Here is a 19,112-nt window from a genome sequence, read left to right on the forward strand (position 1 = left end):
TAAGGGGAGAGGGCAGGGACACCAACACTGGTTGTGGCTCCCCAGTGCCCATCTCCTGAGTTAACTCATTTATCCTCCACAAAACTCAGGGGTGTAGGCATCCTTACTCCCATTTCACAGATGGAAGAACTTGATGTCCCGACGAAGTCACCTAGAAAGTTACCAACCTGAGGTTCTCGGTAACTTGTGAGGTCTCTGGGTGGTAAATGAAGCTATGGTAACTGCAGAAAGCTGTGAGCATCACTGATGTTGGAATCAGCATCAGAATTTGCCTTGGAAGAAACAAAATGAACCTACAGAAGTGGAAGAGGCCCTGACTTTTGGGCTGCCCAGGTTCTGGCCACAGCTCTGCCACTAACCGGCTGTCGGGCCTCTGTGAGGGGCTCCTGGAGACCTCCGCTTTTTCATCTTCAAGATGAAAGGTTCACCCTTAACCTCCTGCTGCACTTGACTTAGGGAGACAGCTTCCCCCGTGGGGGCCCCAGGGGTCTGCTTTAAGGACCCCAGCTTTAAGGTCCACCTGAACGTTGATTTCAGCTGTAACGTGTGCAATGAAACACCCAATGGCATCTAGTCAAGGGTAACCGAGAATTGTGCTCCTGAAATAGATTGAGACCAGTCCTGTTCAGTCACCAGCCTTTCTGTTAATAATCATAGCCGTTCAGAGGACAAATGTGGGCATATATGTGTGCCAGGCACTGTTGTAAGGGCTTTACACGAGTTCGTTCATTGACTCCTCGGGACCCTGGGAGGTGGATATTAGTATCGCCCCCATTTTATGCAGGAGGAGACTGAGGTACAGGGAGACTGAGTCATGTGGTTAGTGGTTGCCGTGGATACTGCTGGACCCTTGCCTGTACCATGTCACCCTCCCCACTGCAGTGCCAGCCACAGACTTCCAGGAGCCAACGTTGCATTCCTCTGTCTGAGGGTTTCCTATGGCTTTTAGAGACCTCACTGTGCAGCCACGTGACACGTGGCCAGGAGCACCACCCACCAGCAGAGCCATCCCTGGCTGATGGGTGTATAAACGGCCCAGCTTCTCCACTCCTGGTGGAGCCACTCTGAGTGTGTGTCCTGCGTTGGCCCCCAGAGCCCCCAGCAGGACCGAGCTCCAGTTACACGAACGTGTCACTCCCTGCCTGTCCTCCTTTTTCTCATGTCCCTGCTGGTGCTTCCGTGGAACACCTGCACCTGAGCCTTGTCTCAAAAACTCAACCTCTGGGGGACTCTGAAGACACAGGTGGAGCAGGTCAATGATGCCAAGGCCGTGTTCTTAGGTCACCCTCATCCTCCCCGAGGTCCCCTCTGAGAGCTGCAGCCCAGGGTGGGCAGGGCACCAGGAAACACATGCCTGCGTGGTTAGAGGTCTCGTGTTCCAGGTTGAGTGACAGACCAGGGGAGGAGCAGCTGAGGCAGGCTGGGGGAGGTGGCGGCGAGGAATTTAAGCCGGGGTTGGGGGGATGAGTGGGGACAGAGCTGTAATCATTAACTGAAAGGGGCTGATCGCCCTTCTCTGGGGGCGGCAGCACTCTTGAACTTCACTTTGTCAATAACCCCTCTTTCTTCAGGGCCCCCCGGGCACCAGAGGCCCCCCTGGGAAAGATGGGGAGCGCGGCGAGAAGGTAAGGTGCAGTGTGATCTCTCTGCACACAGCAGCTGTTCTCAGCTTCTCAAGCAGGGAAGGAGGAGCCCGCTCTGCCCAGTCCTGGTTTAGGACCCAGGGTCCGAAGGGCTTCTGAACAGAAGGGTGGGAGGGGCCCTGCAGTCGTCTTGTTTAACCCTCACAGCGGACCCGTAGGGTAGGTGGATCCCCATTTGACAGAGGTGGGGACCGAGGCTCTGAGAGATTAATTCAGCTCTCCTACGTCCTGTAGCTAGTGAACCACAGAGCTGGTCGGTCTGACTCTAAGTCCATTTTCTCTCAGTTCAGCGCACCAACTTCGCCCTCCCACACCTTTGTGTGCACGGTTAAACCTTCCTGAGTTGTAAGAAAGAGCTTTGTTTATTAGGAAGAAGAGAGACACGGTGTCCCCCCAAAACGCCAACACCCCGGGGGCAGAGAGGGAGGTCCCGTGGACTTCCGCAATCCCACGCCACGTTTCCCGAGCTCGCGTTCTAGGAAGCGTCTCGGAGGGGTACTCCTGACTTCTACTGGCATCTAGTGGGTGGAGACCAGGGATTCTGCTAAACTGTCGCAGGACGGCACCCCCTTCTCAACACAGAGCGCCCGTCCCGAATGTCAGCAGCGCCGGAGCTGAGAAGCCCGGACTGCAGGCACCCTCTGACACCTGCATGTTCTCGTGTGTAAAATGGAGACACTGAGCACAGGTGGCAAGGAGGAACTGAAGCACTGATGTGTCAGAGGGCGCGGCAGAGAGCCGGTGATGGGGGCTGACGGCGGTTCGCTGTCTCGAGCCACCACGTGAGGCTTCGCCTCCAGGAACGGGTGTCTCGGCGTCTCCACGGCGCCCGATGCCTCCTCCGCAGAGGGCCCCTCCCGGCACTGCAGTGTCTGAACTTGATGCAAATCCCTTCACGTCCACTTCGCCTGAGACCTTTGAAAGGAGTGATCATTTTATCTTTTCTATTTTGGCAAAATGCAACAAGGATAAATAACAAAATTTTACACTTTGGTGGGAAGGCTCAGTTTTAAAACACGTACTTCAGAGAGGAAAATGATTTACTGCAGAGAAAAATGATCCGCCAACCTGTGGAAAATATCCTTAAGCGAGGGAAAACAACCTGGCCCATCGGGTTTTCCTAGATTACACCATGTCTGAAGGATTAGGCTCTATTCGGGGACGTAAGTGGGGCACTAACCACTTAGGAGGAGCTTAGAAGAGGGTTAGAAGAGGTTTTTGAGGACCAGTTGAGCAACGATGAGAAAAGCTGTGAGCTGTTGGCTCATTCAGCCTCAAGGGGGAGCCAAACACTTCTGCTTGTCTGAGCAGGAGCCTGGGCTGAGGTCCAAGACCCAGGGCTGCATTTGGAAGGGCACTTCCCTCCGGTGCTCTGCAAAGTGGTAAAAATCCCGGACAGCAGGATGTGTCCAGTGGCTGGCCTGAGGCTTGTGGAAGCTGATCCCGCCCTGGGCCTGGAGACAGGTCCTCTCCATGCCTTGCTTTGCCCCTCCTTGGGACATCGTACCTCACCTCACCTCTGCATCAAATGTCGGAGGCGGTCAGATTGCAGCCTAGGCCCGAGAGAGCCCTGCCTGGGAAAGGGAGTTCCTGCCTCTCACTTGGTTACCCCGCAGCGTTCCACAACCAGGGCTGCTTCGGGGCTCCTGGCTTTGTGGTCAGAAAGGGTGAGCAAACTCCAAGCCCAGCTCCCTCATTAGATCCTGGTTGTCTGTCTCTCCCCACTTTGGAGCCCCGGGCTGTGTTCACATCACTGAAAGTCTGTCATGTGAAAAGGGATTGGATTTCGTCTGTAGAGCTCCAAGGTTGAATGCCAAACATCTGGAAGATTTCAGAGAGGGTTGGCTGAATATAAAGGCACACTATGTAATGGAACTGCCCAATAAAGGGATGAACAGCCTGAAAAGGTGGTGAGCTCCCTGCTCTCATAGGAGTCCAAACAGAAATGGGAGGACTGCCTGGAAGAGGCATACGTGATGGTTTCCTGCAGTGAGAGGAAAGTTGGACTAGAAGACAACTAGCATCCTTCCTGTTCCCATGTTCCACGTTGTATAGTTTGCTAAGGCCGCTGGAACAGCGTATCGCAAACTGGGTGCCTTAAACAACAGAAACTTACCGTCTCACCATTCTCACCGTGTCAGGAAGTCCTCAATCAAGGTGTCAGCAGGGTTAGCTCTTCCTGGGGGCTGTGAGGGAAGGATCTCTTCAAGGCCCCTCTCCTTGGGCCCTGATGGCTCTCTTCTCCCCGCATCTTCACGTTGACTTCCCTCTCCACATGTCTGTGTCCAAATGTCCCCTTCTCGTGAGGACACCAGTTCATACTGGATTAGGGTCCATGCTACCCTAGTATGACTGCATCTTAACTAATTACATCTGCAAAGACTCTATTTCTAAATTGAGATACTGGGGTTAGGGCTTCAGCATATGAATTTTGGGGGGCACATTATACAACCCATCTTTCTATGCCCTCAGAAGGGGTGGGCTTTCTGAAGCAGGGCATCACCAGGAAGCCCACCAACCCCCTTCAGGTTGGTTCACCACTGAAAAGCTTACTCTCTGCATGTCACTGATCCTGGACACTGTCCACTTTTCCTTCCAGGGAGCAATGGGAGAAGCAGGAAGCCCAGGGCCAGGTGGCCCCAGGGGCGATCCTGGTGCCCCTGGGCTCCCAGGGCCACCCGGAAGAGGGAAAGATGGAGAACCGGTAAGTGTCGGGTCCAGGGTTTCTGTGCCCATGACGATCAGGCTGGAATTAGAAGAGAAAAAAAGAAAAGGCTCACTGGTCAAGCTTTGCAGAAGCGGAGTCATAGCCAGTGAAAGCAGGTGGACTGGGAAAGGGGTCTTGGGTGGGGGAAGCGTCTTGCTCCCGTCCACTTCAGGCCAGTGCAGCAGAGTCCCCTGTGGACTGCTGGCCGCGTGCCAGGCTCCAGGCCGGACGCTGGGGACACGGAGATGGGTGAGCGCCTGTGCTGTTGAGATGCTCATGAGACAGCCAGGCAAACATAACCGTAGCTCAGGCAGTCCTGGAGTGCACATCCTGGAGAAGGGCTTCCTGGTCTGTGTAAGTCTGGGGAAACCTTGCACAGGAAGTGGCATCCATGCGAAATGTGAAAGTTGGAAGAAATTACTTTTTAGGCAGAACAGCACAGAGAGGGTGGTCCAGACAGGTAAACCGTATGTGGAAACGCATGAGAGCGTTGTGTGCATGGGGACTTACAAACGTGTTGGAGTGTCACAGACACGAAGTGAGATGTATTAGTAAATTTTGCTGCAGTAATGAAGAACCCTGAAATCTCAGTGGCTTTCAGCCCTTAGCACTACATGAGGATGCAGGGACCTTTCCTCTGTACAAAACAGGTCACGATGAGAGTCCCATCCACCTGTGGCCCCCCGCGGCACAGGGTAGATGGGTAAGTGCTCACTCACGGTCCCATGGTTACCTTTGTGCCATTCATTCTCCCAGGGACTTCGTGGACCACCTGGATCACCTGGACCTCTAGGAACTAAGGTAGGTTTATCTAGCGAACTGTGAATGCCATGGGTTGCACTTAGGGGCCAAACAGAAGTTAATTGTCAGCATCTCTGGTCACCTCAGTTTACTTGCATGTTCATCACTTTCCACTTAACTAAAGGCTCGGTGACTCTGAACTGTGACATTGAAGTAGTTGCCACATAATTGTTGCTCAATAAATGTTTGCAGTGAAATCAAGTTGCAAAAGATGCTTTCAACCAGCAAAGCAACAGGTCTATCTTGTATTATTAGTTTAATTGGGGACACAAACGATCCCCAAATTTCAGATGATTAGCACAGGAAAAGTTTATTCCTCATTCACAGAGTGATGGGAGCTGCGGTGGGTGAGGAGTCCTCGTCTACCTGGCCGTCCAGGGACCCACGTCCCTCCAGTCCAGTGCCATCCCTTCCTCTGGGACTTCAGTGTCTCCCAGAGCCTCCGTATGCGGTGGCAAATGAGGGAAGAGACGGTAGAGGATCTTGTGGAAGGATTTTGTGGGCCACGCCTGGAGGTGATCACTCATTTCCACCAAACTCCTGACACTACGGGGGAGGAGCGGTCGTCCTCTAGCTGGGCCCTGGGAGGGAAGGCAGACGCTTTGGCAAACAGCAGGCGTCTCTTGTTCAGTGCACCGGCAGCCACAGCTCAGAAGACATGACTTCACCCCTCAGGGAGTGTTCTTAAGAGAACCTTCCTGAGTGACTAGGGAAGTTTTCCTGGAGTTATTTTCACAGCGAAGCAGTCATTCATTGAGTCAAATGCATCAATTAACAATACACTTCTTATTTCATCCATTGCATATCCACTGAGCCTCTGCCGCGTGTCAGACCTGGAGGTGGGCTGTGGGGTGACAGGGGTGGGTGTCACGTGTTCCCAGCCCTCTGACAGCTCAGGAGCTGGGGGAGAAGCAGACTCACAAGTGCTGGGATAGAGGGAGGCTGAGGCACAAGTGAGCTCAGAGGAGCCTCCCGACCCAACCTCGTTTGACTGTGGAAGGCTTCTTGGAGGAGGTGATGTTTCTCCTGATTTTAAAGTGCATGTAGCCATTGGAAGGGGAAGGTGAGGAAGGAGTTCTCTGCAGGGTCCTAACGTGGGAGAAGGCCGTGGGAGCGTGAGATAGACTGTGTTCAGAGTAGAGCGTTGCTGTAAATGCACCTGCAGCCAATGAACCATCATCTGACCAGCTCAGACGTATAAACCTAAGAATGCGTGTGACAGGGCTCGCCTCGGCAGCACAGATACTAAAACTGGGACGATACAGAGAAGATTAGCGTGGCCCCTGTGCAATGACACACAAATTCGTGAAGCGTTCCATGTTTTTTGGCTAAGTGATTCTGTAAATAGTTAAATAAAATTTAATAAGTAAAAAATTAAATAAAATGCAGTAAAGTTTAGAATTTATGTACAAGAAGAATGTGTGTGACATAGTCAACGATAGACATTAGAATGTTTATTTTTTGCTTTAGTTTAACATATATTCAAAATCACATAAATTAAAGAATTACTGTATAATTATGATATTTTTATCCACTTACATATATTTATGAAAACAGTTTTAAAAGTTCTTTTTATGTGCCTTTGGTGTCATGGCCCGTCATCCCTAGACCCGCTTTCTGAGTCAACTAGCACTTTCCCAAATCAGGTCACCATCCGTCCCAGTCAAGTTATTGAAGATGTAACACACCGGGAACCCGTACATGCTGCTCTTACTGGCATTTTCATCTCAAGGCCTGGATACCCACTGTTTTTTTTATTCCTTTTATTCTGTAGTTGTGTCTTTGGGATCTGAGGAGCATAACCGCAGAGTATGCTGTGTTTATTATATGTAAAAGCCTTGTTTACAGTAATAACCAGGACACGGAATTTGAGGCCTCGGGAATAACTGCTGTGTCTACGTTCAACTTTCTTGCTTCATGATTTTTTCTGCTATTTAGGCAGGTGACCTCTGTAATTGTACTAAGCTTGCACTGATTGAGGTCATAGTAGGCTAACGTGCATTCCCCTAATAGTGATTTTGTAGTTCATGATCAAGGGGGAAAAAACAAGAGAGTTCTTTGAGTGATCTGAGCAAATATTTGGCAACTCCCCAGTTTCTGAAGAAGAAAACAATTGGAAAGAACTTTGCCTGAATTTGAGGGCGTGTAAGATAGTTCCTTGTGCCTGGAACAGTGGGAGTGTATGGACAGGAGCAGGAAGCAGGACCAGATTCTGGAGGCCCTATGAATTAACAGCCAACTGAAGGCGTGTCTCCGAGGTTCCGCTGTGATGCTGTGAGCCCAGTGTCTGACTGGCAGCGCTCCTGTGCTCTCAATTTCCCCCCTAGAGGAGGACCTTCAGGACCTGGAAGGAAGGCAAGGGTACCGGAAAGGGCACCAGAAATGGGAGATGGGAAAGATGGCTTAAAAGGTCCTTTTCTCTGTGATATTTCTGAGGTTGATGAAATCTTTCTCCCAGGCAGTTTGGGGGAAAATGATATAATGCAAATAAAAATAGTTGTCTACCTCTGCTTGTCACAGGTACATGCTCTGTAGATGTTAGTGACTCTTATCATTAGATCGCCCTGTGGAGTCTGCTTCACGGTTGCAGCACGAAGGTGGGGAACCTGTAGGCAAGTTGCTGGAGAGCCCAAGTGGAAGTGGGAGAGGCAGCAGTGAGGAGTAGAGGGGAAGGCTGAGACCCCGGGGTGTGAGGAGTGCAGGGGCCTTGCCCTGGGGTCCAGTGGACCAGCCAGTTTCAACTCCATGGGACCCACGGTAAGTCGTGCTGTCCCTTTGGCCAAACACATCCTCCTATTTCAAATGTGAGATGTGTAAACAGATGACCCTTTCAGTGTTAATATTGTATAATATATATTTGTAAGTTAGAATGTAGTTTAGAATGAAGGTTTCCCTAGTAAGCTGGGAAGGTAAATTGGAATTCAGGTCTTTAGTTGTAGAATGGGGGTCCCACGGGGGGGACCAGGAGGGAGGAAGGGGACACAGAGAGAGAGAGAGAGAGAGAGAGAGAGGGAGGGAGGGAGCGTTCAGCAGTGTGCCTTGCCCAGGCGCTGTCCCTCGTTCCTGGTGCTGACTGAAAACCCCTGGGGATTTCAGGGTGGGTGCTATAGTGTATAAGGGTTTTCCTGGGCACCTGCTCAGCCCTTCCTAATTGCTTACAACTGCAGGAAGACTCTTAAAGATGCCTTTCCTTCTCTCGGGTGGACTTATTTCTAGCCAAATGAACAGACTTTGCCTTCATACAGAGCTGGGTTAGGATCCCAGCTTAGCTACTTGCGAGACAGATGACTTAAGGGCAAGTGGCTTATTCTTTGACAGACTCTCTTCCTTTTCTGTATAAAGGAGTAAAGCATAGTTAACCCCCAAAGGGCTCCTGTGGATAAGTGATCTCACAGCACATAAATGTTCAGTAAATGTCATTCTCCTTCCATGACTTCACACATCTCTTCCCTGAACAGTGTTGAACTGGCCCAGAATGTTTTGCAGCCAAAACAGATACTCCAGTCAGTATTACAGATTACAGCTCACACACCCCTTTTTTCTCGATCAGGAGCCGCCTTGCTTTTGCTGACCGAGCTTTAAGGTCTTTTGCCCTTTTCTTGAAGCCACTTTCTCAAAGTTTCAGTCCATTAAGCTGTGATGTGTAGTTGCTTGGGGTAAATGTTAGCATCACAAAGGACCATAAACATACCAGGGCCAGGCCTGGCTACCCTGCAGCAGAGATCAATCAGTGTGACTCAGATTCTGGGCTGGGCTGGGAGAGGTCTTTCATCATGTTCCCTCCTGGGTAAAAAGTTGATTTTGGTCAAAAGCAAAATTTAGTACCTGACAAAATGTGAGTGATGAGAGGTTCATTCATTCGGGCATTCAGGAATTTGCTATTAAAGGGCTATTCCAGGCCCTACACTGGGCATTGTGGATGCGAAAGCGTGTAGAGATTGTACCCAACATAGGGTCTGACTCATTTTTGGTACTTTACAAATATTTGTTGGATTAATGGTTAAAGGAATGAATGGATAGTTTTCTTCTTCTTTTAAGACACACAGGAGTCAGAGGGTCAGACAGACAAAATGGGAGGGCAGTGTGTTAAGGTTAATGAAGATGTATTTGAATACCTTCCGGAAGGCAGAGAGGAGGGCAGGCGGAGGTGGGTTTATGGAGATGGAATGATTGGGCTGAGTCTTAATTGGTGGGGAAGTGTTTGGAAGCTTAGAACCTGGATCAGACAACATCCCCACGAGGGGAACAGCTGGTGCCAGAAGCAGGGGTGTGAACAGACCGCACGGAAAAATTCAGCTGCCACCGTTGGTGTGATTTAGCTTTCAGTGGTTAGGGTTTTGTGCTGCGCATGAAATAGAGCCTTGGGAAGAAGGGGGAAGCCACGATGAGACAGAAAGCAATAGGAGGAAGACTACATCAACCACTGTGAAGAGAAACTGGGGTGCAAAACAACATGGATATTTCTGACATTTTTGTGTGCTTAGTTTATTTTCTGTCTTCTGATTCGGCTGATAAAATATAATTATATAATACTTGATGTTACATGGCTTCTTACCTTGTAAATGAGTCTACGGAAGATACATGGGAATTTGGTAGAATGTTCTTTTTTTTCCTAATTGATGAGGGTCTTAAGGTGCCAGAGAGGTTATGGCATTTATGCAAAGTCACAGGACCAGGTTGACATTGTTCTGTTAGGAACGGAGCTCGGGTGCACTTGCCTGGTTTGCGGCAAAGCCTCTCTACAGACGCCGGGTTGTGGTGAAGGAAAGTAGTGTTCGTTGCCGGGCCAAGCAAAGAGGATGGGCGGCTGGTGAGACCTGAACCCCTGATGGCTTTCAGACAAGGGTTTAAAAGCAACGGGAAGGTGAGGGTCGTAGGGTGTGCGATCAGCTCGCGGACATTTCTCTCATTGGCTGGTGGTGAGGTGACAGGGTGATGTTTGGGAATCTCAGTCATCAGCCTTCTGGTTCCAGCTGGTCTGGGGTCCACATGCTTGTGGTCAGCATCCTCTGGTGGGTGGGCGTCTTCATTTCTGCAGACCAGCTCGAAGGTACGTGTCAGATGGTTACGTATATCCCTTGAGGAGGAACTAGGAGTCCTGAGGCTGTTTTATGGCTCAGCTGTTGTACGGGTAACCATAACTTTTCTCGCTTAACCGCTGGTCCTTTGTGTCTGCTTTCTCTCTCTTCCCTAATTGGTAACTGCTTGAGTCTGCTCTTTGGAACTCGGTGAAGGCCAAAGAAGCGAGGACACGACCTGGAGGGGGTTGTACCGGGGAAGGTACAGGGTCCTGTTCAGGTTCAGTCCCGCCTTTTCTTTGATACTCTTCAGTCCTGAGAGAAACAGGGGCAGGGCAAAAACGGGCAGAAAGTTTGGGATAGAGAGGTTGGCCATCAACTCACAGGGGAACTGGATTTTAGGGGAGCTCAGTTTCAGTCCTAAGACTGGACTTGTCATCACCTGACGGCCAGTTTGACGTCTTCTGCCTCATCCTCTCGCTGTCACAATGTGCTGGTGAGGGACGCGGCACTGATCACGTTCATTCGTAGTTCATTACCCTTTTCCCACATTTGCCTTATTTCTTGACTTCCCACCTTCCCCAGGCACACAAATCAGATCTGGCAGTCCCAGGCACCTTGTACTTCCCAGAATCAGCCATATCATATTATTCTAAAGAAACAGAAGGCACCATCTGGGGCTCTGAAGAGGATTTCTTGGGGACTGTTTACAGAAGCGAGGGCGGGACAGAGGGATGCCGCAGCTCTCAGGACACGTCGCCACCGTCCACCTGGAGGGAGGAGGGAAAGAGACAGTGTTACCAGAGTTTAGTGAGAGGTTTGGATTGTGGTTCATCTCTTTTGTGAGAACTTCACAAGCCCTGTTTCGATTTCTCTTCTGAATTTAACACGGAGTATTGAAAATGGGCTCATGATCGAGTCATCTTTGGTCTTGGAGTCTGGACTGCGGTTTGCAATGAATAAACAACCAACATTAGTTGAACGAGTATATAACTTATCTACTCATCCGAGGAACAGTCATACTGCAAGAAAAACAAATCATCTTGAAGCGTGACTTTTCTTAAAGGTCCAAAATGTACAGTTTTCCAATTGAGATGGTGGTTACAGGCTAAGCTGATGATTAATAGGGTTTTCCCTTAATGCTTAAACACATAAACCTTAATAAAGCAGTGTTGCCTAGCAACGCCAGGTTCTCCCTGAAATAAATGTGCTGCACGTTATCTCATCGGCTCTTCATAACGACCTCCTAAGGCTGTTTCCGTCTGTCATACGAGTTAACTCATCCTGGAGATGTTAAGTGCTTTCAGCGGGGTCACCCCCCATTTCAGTGTCAGGCTGGGCTGCCGTCTGCTGACCTAACAGAGGTGCACAGTTTCTTACACAAAATCCTGGGGGCCCTGTGTGCTCCGGATTGAATTTATTTTGGAATTTAGAAAGGTAATAATTTGCAAGCAACATACATTGCGTTTACCGTGGTGTGGGGGGCAGCCCTCCTCATCGTTAATATTGATGTAACAGAAACGTGTAAGTATCCACGCAAAACGAGATGTGTAAAGACTGTAAATAGCCTGTGTCAGTGCAGGTCGGCTTCGGCTGCCATCTCGGTTAGGATAAGCTCTTGTTCTCAGAGGGGGAGGATTTTGGAATTATGCAGAAGAAGGCGTGACTGTCTCAGCATCCTTCTACAGCAAGTGGCAAAGCAGAACTTCTTCCCTTTTCTTCTTTCCTTCCCCTCTACTCTTCCGATCAACGTCCAGAATGACAGGCACCTGAGAACAGCAGCAACTACGACGGCCTACGTGCATTGGCTGCTGTACTGGGCGCCCTGTAGGCACGATCCCCTAACAGGCACGGCGTGTGCGGGCCTGGCAGCTCCTGCTGTTACCTGCCCTTCGTAAATGAAGGATTAAAGCTCAGGAAACGTGTCGCTCTCTTAAGCCAGCAGTGACTAAGGCTGAAGGCAGAACTTAAACGTGCACTATATTAACCGCCATGCATGAGGCAAAGGTTACATCTCAGTCGTTCTCCCCGCTCCCACCCCCTGGAAAAGTGACCCACAAAATGTAGGTACTTGGCAAATTATTGGTGAAATGATGGATTAATGTATTGGTGATGTGGGCATTAAGCTGAAATGTGGGTACATGGTCATGGGTCCAGGATGGGGGCAAGGTGAAGCCTGGAGAAAGCACCGTAAAACTTGGAATTGTGGTCACGTTGGGGGGGTGTCACATTGTTATAATCACATCTGGAGCCATGGTCAGGGTTGGAGCGTGGCCAGCCCTGAAAGGGGCGTGGTCACGGTCAGTGGCTGTGGTCCACGGGTGTTGGACTGGGTGGGATGATGGCAGCTTGCATGAACTTCAGGGGGCACTCGGAATCCGGGTTGGGGCAGAAGTGCTGGCTGGAGAGTGTGGTCGGACGGTGGGAGGGGCGTAATTCTCCTGCACCCTGGCACTCTCTTGCCCAGAGCTGACCTCTTCACCTTGTGTTTTCTCTTTCCAGGGGGACCGTGGTGCACCTGGGATCCCCGGCTCTCCTGGCAACCATGGAGACCCAGGCATTGGGGTCACTGGCCCTCCTGTGAGTCCTTACCCACCCAGCACACCCTTGCTCCCTGGCACACAGCCAGCCCCTGCTGGCTCCCAGGGGACCTGCTGCTCAGGCCCTGCAGCAGGGACACGCCTTTCCCGACTAATCTGGTAGTGGGTCGTTGATGCCTGGGCTGGCCAGGCTGTAGGTCTGTCCACTGTGACTGACACTGTTTCTAAAACTTGGTGTATTTCTTATAGGAATAAGGCTTTTCTGGGGAGACCAAGACTTGTCTCATTCAAAGAGGAGTGAGAGAACAAAACTCACTAAAAAATAAAAAGGAAAAAACAGTGCTCACTGGCCAGACTTTGCAAAAACTGAGGTATAGCCAGTGAACGTGAATTGGTTGGGAAAGGAGTGTGATGTGGAAGAAACAGCATGCTTTCATGTATTTCAGGCAAAAATGAGTTCATTACCCCTCTTCCTCCAATTAACGTACAGGTGAGAACGTAAGTGGAGTCAAGAAGGTTTTTATCTCCAAAATAAAATCTAGGAAGTGGTGTTTGGATTGGTGGTTTTGATGAATAATTCACATCAGTCTCCTGGGTGTGAGCTGGCAGGCTCCCTGGAGGTGGTGACTGTAAGAACCGTAAAACCTTTGAGCTGTGAGAGGTCATGAGTATCCATGACCCCCAGGCCCCATCCCAGTTGAGGATTGCCGTGAGCGTCTCCAGCCAGCATACCCCGGAGACCTCCAGGAATAGGAGACACTGCTTTCAAAGCTCGTCCATCTGGGTTTGATGTTTGGACAGTTATTTCTGTAGAGAATAGACATGTTTTAGGAATTTCTTTCCAGAGAGTGTAGGATTACGCTTGTCTGTGTCTTCTACCATTGCTTCTAATTCTTCCCTTTGTACCACAAAGAGCCCACCTCCCCCCCTCCATCCCCACCCCTGTTACTGAATGATGACTTTCAGAACTGAAGACCAGTTTTCAATCCTGGGGTTTTATCTTCTGTTTAGTCCCTTCTTTGCTAAGGACACGGTACCTTAGTCATGCGCCTTAAACCTGCATTTGCTGGTTTTTGGCAGCCACGTTGTCTTAGTCTGTTTGGGCTGCTGTAACAAAAATTCCTTAGACTGGGTGGCTTAAACACAACAGAAATTTACTTTCCACGGTACTAGAGGCTAAGAAGTCCGAGGTCAAGGTGCTGGCGGATCCAGTGTCTGGTGAGGGCCCGCTTTCTGGTTCATAGATGACTGTTTTTTGTATGTCCTCATGTGGTGGGTGGAAGGCGTCAGGGGGTTTTCTGAAGTTTCTTTAGAAAGACTAATTCCATTCATAAGGGCTTCACCCTCGTGACCTAATCACCCCAAACCCCTATTTCCAAATACCATCGCACTGGGGGTTAAGGTTTCTTTGTATGAATTTTGGGGAGACGGGAACATCAGTCTGTAGCACTTGTCTCACTGTTATTTAAAGGAAGCGCCAATACCCAGTGGTTTTCAGACACTGTTGCTAAGCCTCTTAATATCCAAACTGCGCTTGTATCAGTGTTGATATCGTTGGGATCATTATTATCTTAACCCAGAAGCACAGTCTAGCTTCACCCCCGTTCAATGTAATCTGAATGTACACTGGAGCGGTCCATGACCCGGTCTCTGCTTGGTTTTGCGTTCAAGAACTAAAGTGATCCCATTCATTCCTCATCTGTCTCTCAAAGAATCTGAGAGGAGATCCAGTGTGTCGCCCACAGTGCCACTTGTTAAATTAAAACCCCCTTTTCTCCCCCCGGTGGTGCTCTTACACCCCAGGGCTGGTCTTGGGCCTCTCACTTTGTCCCTGAAATTCCCCGGGGCACTGTCTTCTCTGACCACCCCCTTCCCAAGTGCGCCTCGTACCAGAAATGACCACGTCACTTCCACTCCAGCCCCCAGCAACGGGGCAACCTTCAAGGTGGTAGGAAGACCCGTGGCCTTGTGTCTTCCTAAAGGTCCCCGGAAACCAGGGAGAAGGCAGGTGGTATCCTCTTGGAAATGTCCAGTTTTAGTCTGTTTTTCTTAGAAGAGATTCTCCACTAAAATTTCTGATGAACAAAACCCTCTATTACATCCGTTTTATCTTTTGTCTTTGGCTGTTTTTTTTCATCTGCTGGTAGCCAGGAGGAACAACGTGGCAGAAGGTGTACTGAAGAGACAGCGCTCAGGCTTCCTTCCTTCTGAAATCCCGCTTTTCACGGGGCCTGCTCTGTTAGAATTAGGGTTCTGAATCATGCAGGAATTAGCCCCTTAGGAGAGAAACGGACTGAAAGAGGAACCGCAGGGCTGTAAGCTGGGTGGTCCCTCTGTCATTTCACGGGTCTTCCCATGCCCCGTCCGCTCCCCAGGAGTCATCATATCAAGCCCTTAATCAGAAAGCCAGGCAGCAGAGGCGGGCGCTCCCGCCCCACCTCCCGCTTCAGAGCCATGAAATCTCCCGGGAAATACGTTACTACCCCAGTGATTCCACCTGAAAGGTAATTGGCTGCTTCCAGCCAAGAGGCCGAAAATCAACTATGCAGTGTCCTCCCTCCACTTTCCGTGGTGGGGGCAGCGCTACTGAATTTTCATGAATTCTGTCTCTGGCTGACGCTCCTTCCTAATGGCCTGGCTGTCGGTAATGAGGGCTCAGGGGTGTGTTGAGAGCGGGTGTGCGGAGAAGGTGGAGAAGGGGTGCCGACAGGCTGTGAGTTCGTCCCTCACACGCCTGTGCTTTACAGGAGCCCTGCCGCTGGCTGAGTGGTCCATATGTGGTCCTGTGCTGAGTCCAGAAGCGTCCGCATCCTCAGCCCTTCAGTCCCCTGAAAGTTGGTTTATCCCTTGGTGAAGGCTGGGATTCTGCAGAAGCATCTCCTGAGAAGAGGATTCAAGGGCAAGGAGTTTATTTGGGAAGTTGTCTCAGAAATCACCCCTTAGGGAGTTGCAGCCTCCACTGGCAAGCCCTTGGAGACTGGGGTACGGCTGCAGAGCTGTTCTTCGGAAAGGGCGGCAGAGCCGGGGTGTTTGCATACCGACTCCCGTTGGGCATTGGTGGAAGGCTGCTCCCGGGGAGCTGCCCTGCACTCGGGGCGAGCCTCCCCTTACGGCTACAGACGCCCCCGGGGCAGGCACCTTCAGCGAGGAGCTGCCAGGTGGGTGCGTGCCCAGGGGATTTGGAGAGAGGTCCTGAAGGTGCCTGCTTCGTCAGTGTTTTCCAGGTAAACAGTCTGAGGCTCAGAAGGTGAGGTGACTTGGCCAGTGTCACGCAGCTGGGCCAGGGCCAGGGTGCCGATCACTGCCACATCCTCCAAAGCCAGTTCTCTTCCTCTGCTTCAGCTCTCCTGTGGCTTTGGCAGGATGAGGGTTGTTCGCTTCCATTACGTGCTCACATGAAGGCTGGATTCTTCTCGTCCTTCCTTCCGTGGCGCTGAGCTCCAGGGCCTTCGGCGTCCAGGAGCAGCGCTGACCCCTGGAAGGAGCCCGGGACCTTCTTTGCCGACGTCTCTGCACATCGTGGGGCGGGGGGTGGACGGGGAGGCAGTTGTTTGGAGTCTTGGCTTCTCCCTTCAAGACATTAACCAAAAAACTCCCTTTGATCCTCAGGTTGCCTCTGGTCTTCCTTTTGCAGCGTCTGAGGGCAGATCAAAGCGTTGCTGAAGCTCGCTGAGCCTCGGAGCCCGAGGTCTGCAAGGGCGGGATTCCCGCCGGCAGCCCGCACCCCAGGCCTCCGTGCTGAGCAGTAGTTTCCTTACGAATCAGGGGTGCTGGGCAGATTACAACGTGGTAGTATTGGTAATAACACTTGGAACCTTGCCTTGGACCTTCTGAGGTCATAAAAATCCTTCCCAGACGTCTTTCTCAGCCTTCGCTGGCTGAAATTGCGCCTCTGTTCTCTACATCTTCAGTTTTCCCTCTCTGGAGTCACTTGTTCTGACGCCTGTTTGCTCAGGCGCTGAGGGTCACATACAAAGAAAACTAGTTCAACAGCCCTTAATAGACCAACAGTGTGATCGGGGAAAAGGAAGCATGGAGCTGATTGTGTGCAAAAACATACATCACGTGTCCTAACTGGAAGGTGTCACATGTCCTAACTGGTAGGTTCTTTTTTTTTCTTCTGCTCCCCCTCCTCTAGGGAGTAATACAATAAGAACAGAAATGAAAGCCGCTAAAAGCTAGAGCAGTCATAACCACAGCTCACGTGGCCTGCCTACTGGCAGGGTCCGACGTGAGCAGGGCACCCATGCCCATTCTCTCATTTATCTCGTGGACAACTTCTCATCCAATCCTCCCAGCCACCCTTCCAGGCAGATCTTGTTCTCCCTTTCATTTTACAAATAAAGGAAACCACTTAAGAGATGTGACACTTGCCTGCAGCCACAGTTAGGATGTGGTAGAACTGGGATTGGATGCCAGCATTGCAGCTCCAAGCAGATGCCCAAGCAGGGCAGTGGTAGAACAGAAGTTCACATTTACATTGTCCTTTCCTGTGCCAGCGTCTTCTCACGTACGTTACCGCTTCCGAACTATTGACCTGCAAGTCTAGCCGTTGTTTCTGTTCATATGTCGCGTCTGCTGGTTTAGTCCAATTCCTTTGGTTCTAAGAACCACAGAGCCACTCCTGTTGTCCCGGAGTTAGGCTGGCCTGTGGTCCCTCGAAACAAGCGCGTACAGCCAGCTATAGCCCCATCTGCCCGGCTGCTGCTTGGGGACACCAGGCATCTCTTGAGAGGTACCTCAGAGCCGACACTCCGGACAGGCTCTGCAGGGCTTCATTCCCGGCCAAGCGCTCTCGTCTTGCACTGTGCGCAGAGCAAGGTCCTGTGCGCAGAGCAGGGTCCCGTGGGCAGAAGAGGAGGGGTTGGGGAGGATCCCAGCGACAGCGCACCACCCCAGACCCCAGGGCTCCCTGTGTAACCAGGAGCTGAATGTCCCAATCTCGGCTTTTTAGATTAAAGTCTCAGGGGATTCTTCTCTTGAAAAAAAAAAAAAGGTTTTAAATAAATTTCTCCTCTCACTTCTGGTTGAAAACTCTCCTTTCTAATCTCAGCAAGGCTTTTTGTTGTTCCTAATAATAATTCCTAAGGCATGCTGAGCACTTATACAACGGACCAGGCTCCGGTGGGAGGCCCTTTACGTGCACTACCCTCCTCAGTCTTTGTAGTGGTTCTGTGAGCCTGAACTATGATTGTTTCCAGCTTACAGATGAGGAAACTGAGGCTTAGAGAGGTTCAGACAGTGCGCCTGGCTCACTGGGCTGATGAAAGGCAAGTCCAGCCCTTAGCCTGGTACCCATGAGCCCTTCAGATAAAAGATGATGGAGAATGAAATGAGTGTGTTTTCAAATAGATACCTATGGGAGGGAGGGAGAGGGGATCAGATTTCAAATTTATATAAATATAAATGGCAATATTTTAATTGATGAGACAAGATTTGTTGTTTGGTCTCAGAACTTCCCACCGTCTGGACTTTGCTCACAGAACAGTTTAGCACTACTCTGTCCCTGTGTTTCCTATACACCCGTACCTGGGCGTCGAGGCTGGAGCAGATTCAGGTTTGATCTTTCTGGCAAGACTGCCATCAGGAGGCGTGTGATGTCCAGTGGTGTCTTTGCTGTGACATTCACACCCTTTGATAGCCAAGGTGTAGATCAGTTAGCACATCAGGGCTTGCAAATTGGTGCTATTCTAGTTCCATCAGTTCTTTTTTATGTGTTAGCTAGGATACTTCTGTGTGGAGAGATGTTCCCTCATTTACAATTCGGATACCCAGTGGAACAGCTCACGTGGAAGGCAGAATATAAATGCTTTCCCTTTAATCATTTTCAAATAACGACTTGGTTCCCTAGCATCTTGCAAAGATGATCAACGAGGTGTTTTTGTTCTTTATCAATAGTTTTGAACCCGTGGATTTAAACACATTTGACTTGTTTTAATATATTGCAGTTATTCTTCCTTTCACTTTTCAAATGGTCTTATTTGATGCAAATAGGAGACTATTCAAGTTGACCCTCCAGTCTTCGGTAGTTTCCTTGCTCTTTGGAATGACAGGATGTTCCAGATTTGTCCGTACTCCTTACCCAGATCTGGGATCAGTCATTTCTACAAGGAGCTGGAGTTCCTTTTAGTGGAAAAATGGTGTCAAAGGCCAAAATATGTATTTTGGGTAAAGTGACTCTTGAACAAACCCATCAGAGGGCGTAATCTCGGAAAAGAGGGTCATTATTGTTGAACACGTGTTTAGGCTTCAAATTTAGGAATGACATTGGGAAGTCATGATACAATCCCTCCTCCACAGCACACTTTTCTATTTCTTAAAAGTATACTAGCAAGATAGCGTGGGAATGCCTGTTATGTATGGGCCAGGCACCGGTCTGGTTCTCTACTTAGAGGATCTTCTG

The 19,112-nt window shown here is 50.2% G+C and overlaps 1 protein-coding gene and 1 non-coding gene across 4 annotated transcripts in view; both read left to right on the forward strand.

Annotated features, from left to right (window-relative positions):
- Positions 1-19,112, forward strand: part of COL22A1 (collagen type XXII alpha 1 chain) — a 259,547-nt gene that overhangs the window by 176,386 nt on the left and 64,049 nt on the right. For all 3 annotated transcript variants that reach the window (XR_010936688.1, XM_067712824.1, XM_067712825.1), the window contains 4 exons: positions 1,572-1,625; positions 4,243-4,347; positions 5,107-5,151; positions 12,672-12,749. Coding sequence is in view for 2 of the 3 variants with exons in the window: in XM_067712824.1 (XP_067568925.1) it covers positions 1,572-1,625; positions 4,243-4,347; positions 5,107-5,151; positions 12,672-12,749 (282 nt within the window). In the remaining variant the exon portion in view is untranslated. The remainder of the gene's footprint in view (positions 1-1,571; positions 1,626-4,242; positions 4,348-5,106; positions 5,152-12,671; positions 12,750-19,112) is intronic.
- LOC137210795 (U6 spliceosomal RNA) lies at positions 6,373-6,476 on the forward strand. Its single transcript, XR_010936731.1, has one exon. It is a non-coding gene; the product is annotated as a U6 spliceosomal RNA (small nuclear RNA).

The sequence above is a fragment of the Pseudorca crassidens genome, chromosome 17 (assembly GCF_039906515.1).
Source record: "Pseudorca crassidens isolate mPseCra1 chromosome 17, mPseCra1.hap1, whole genome shotgun sequence".
Taxonomy (NCBI): domain Eukaryota; kingdom Metazoa; phylum Chordata; class Mammalia; order Artiodactyla; family Delphinidae; genus Pseudorca; species Pseudorca crassidens.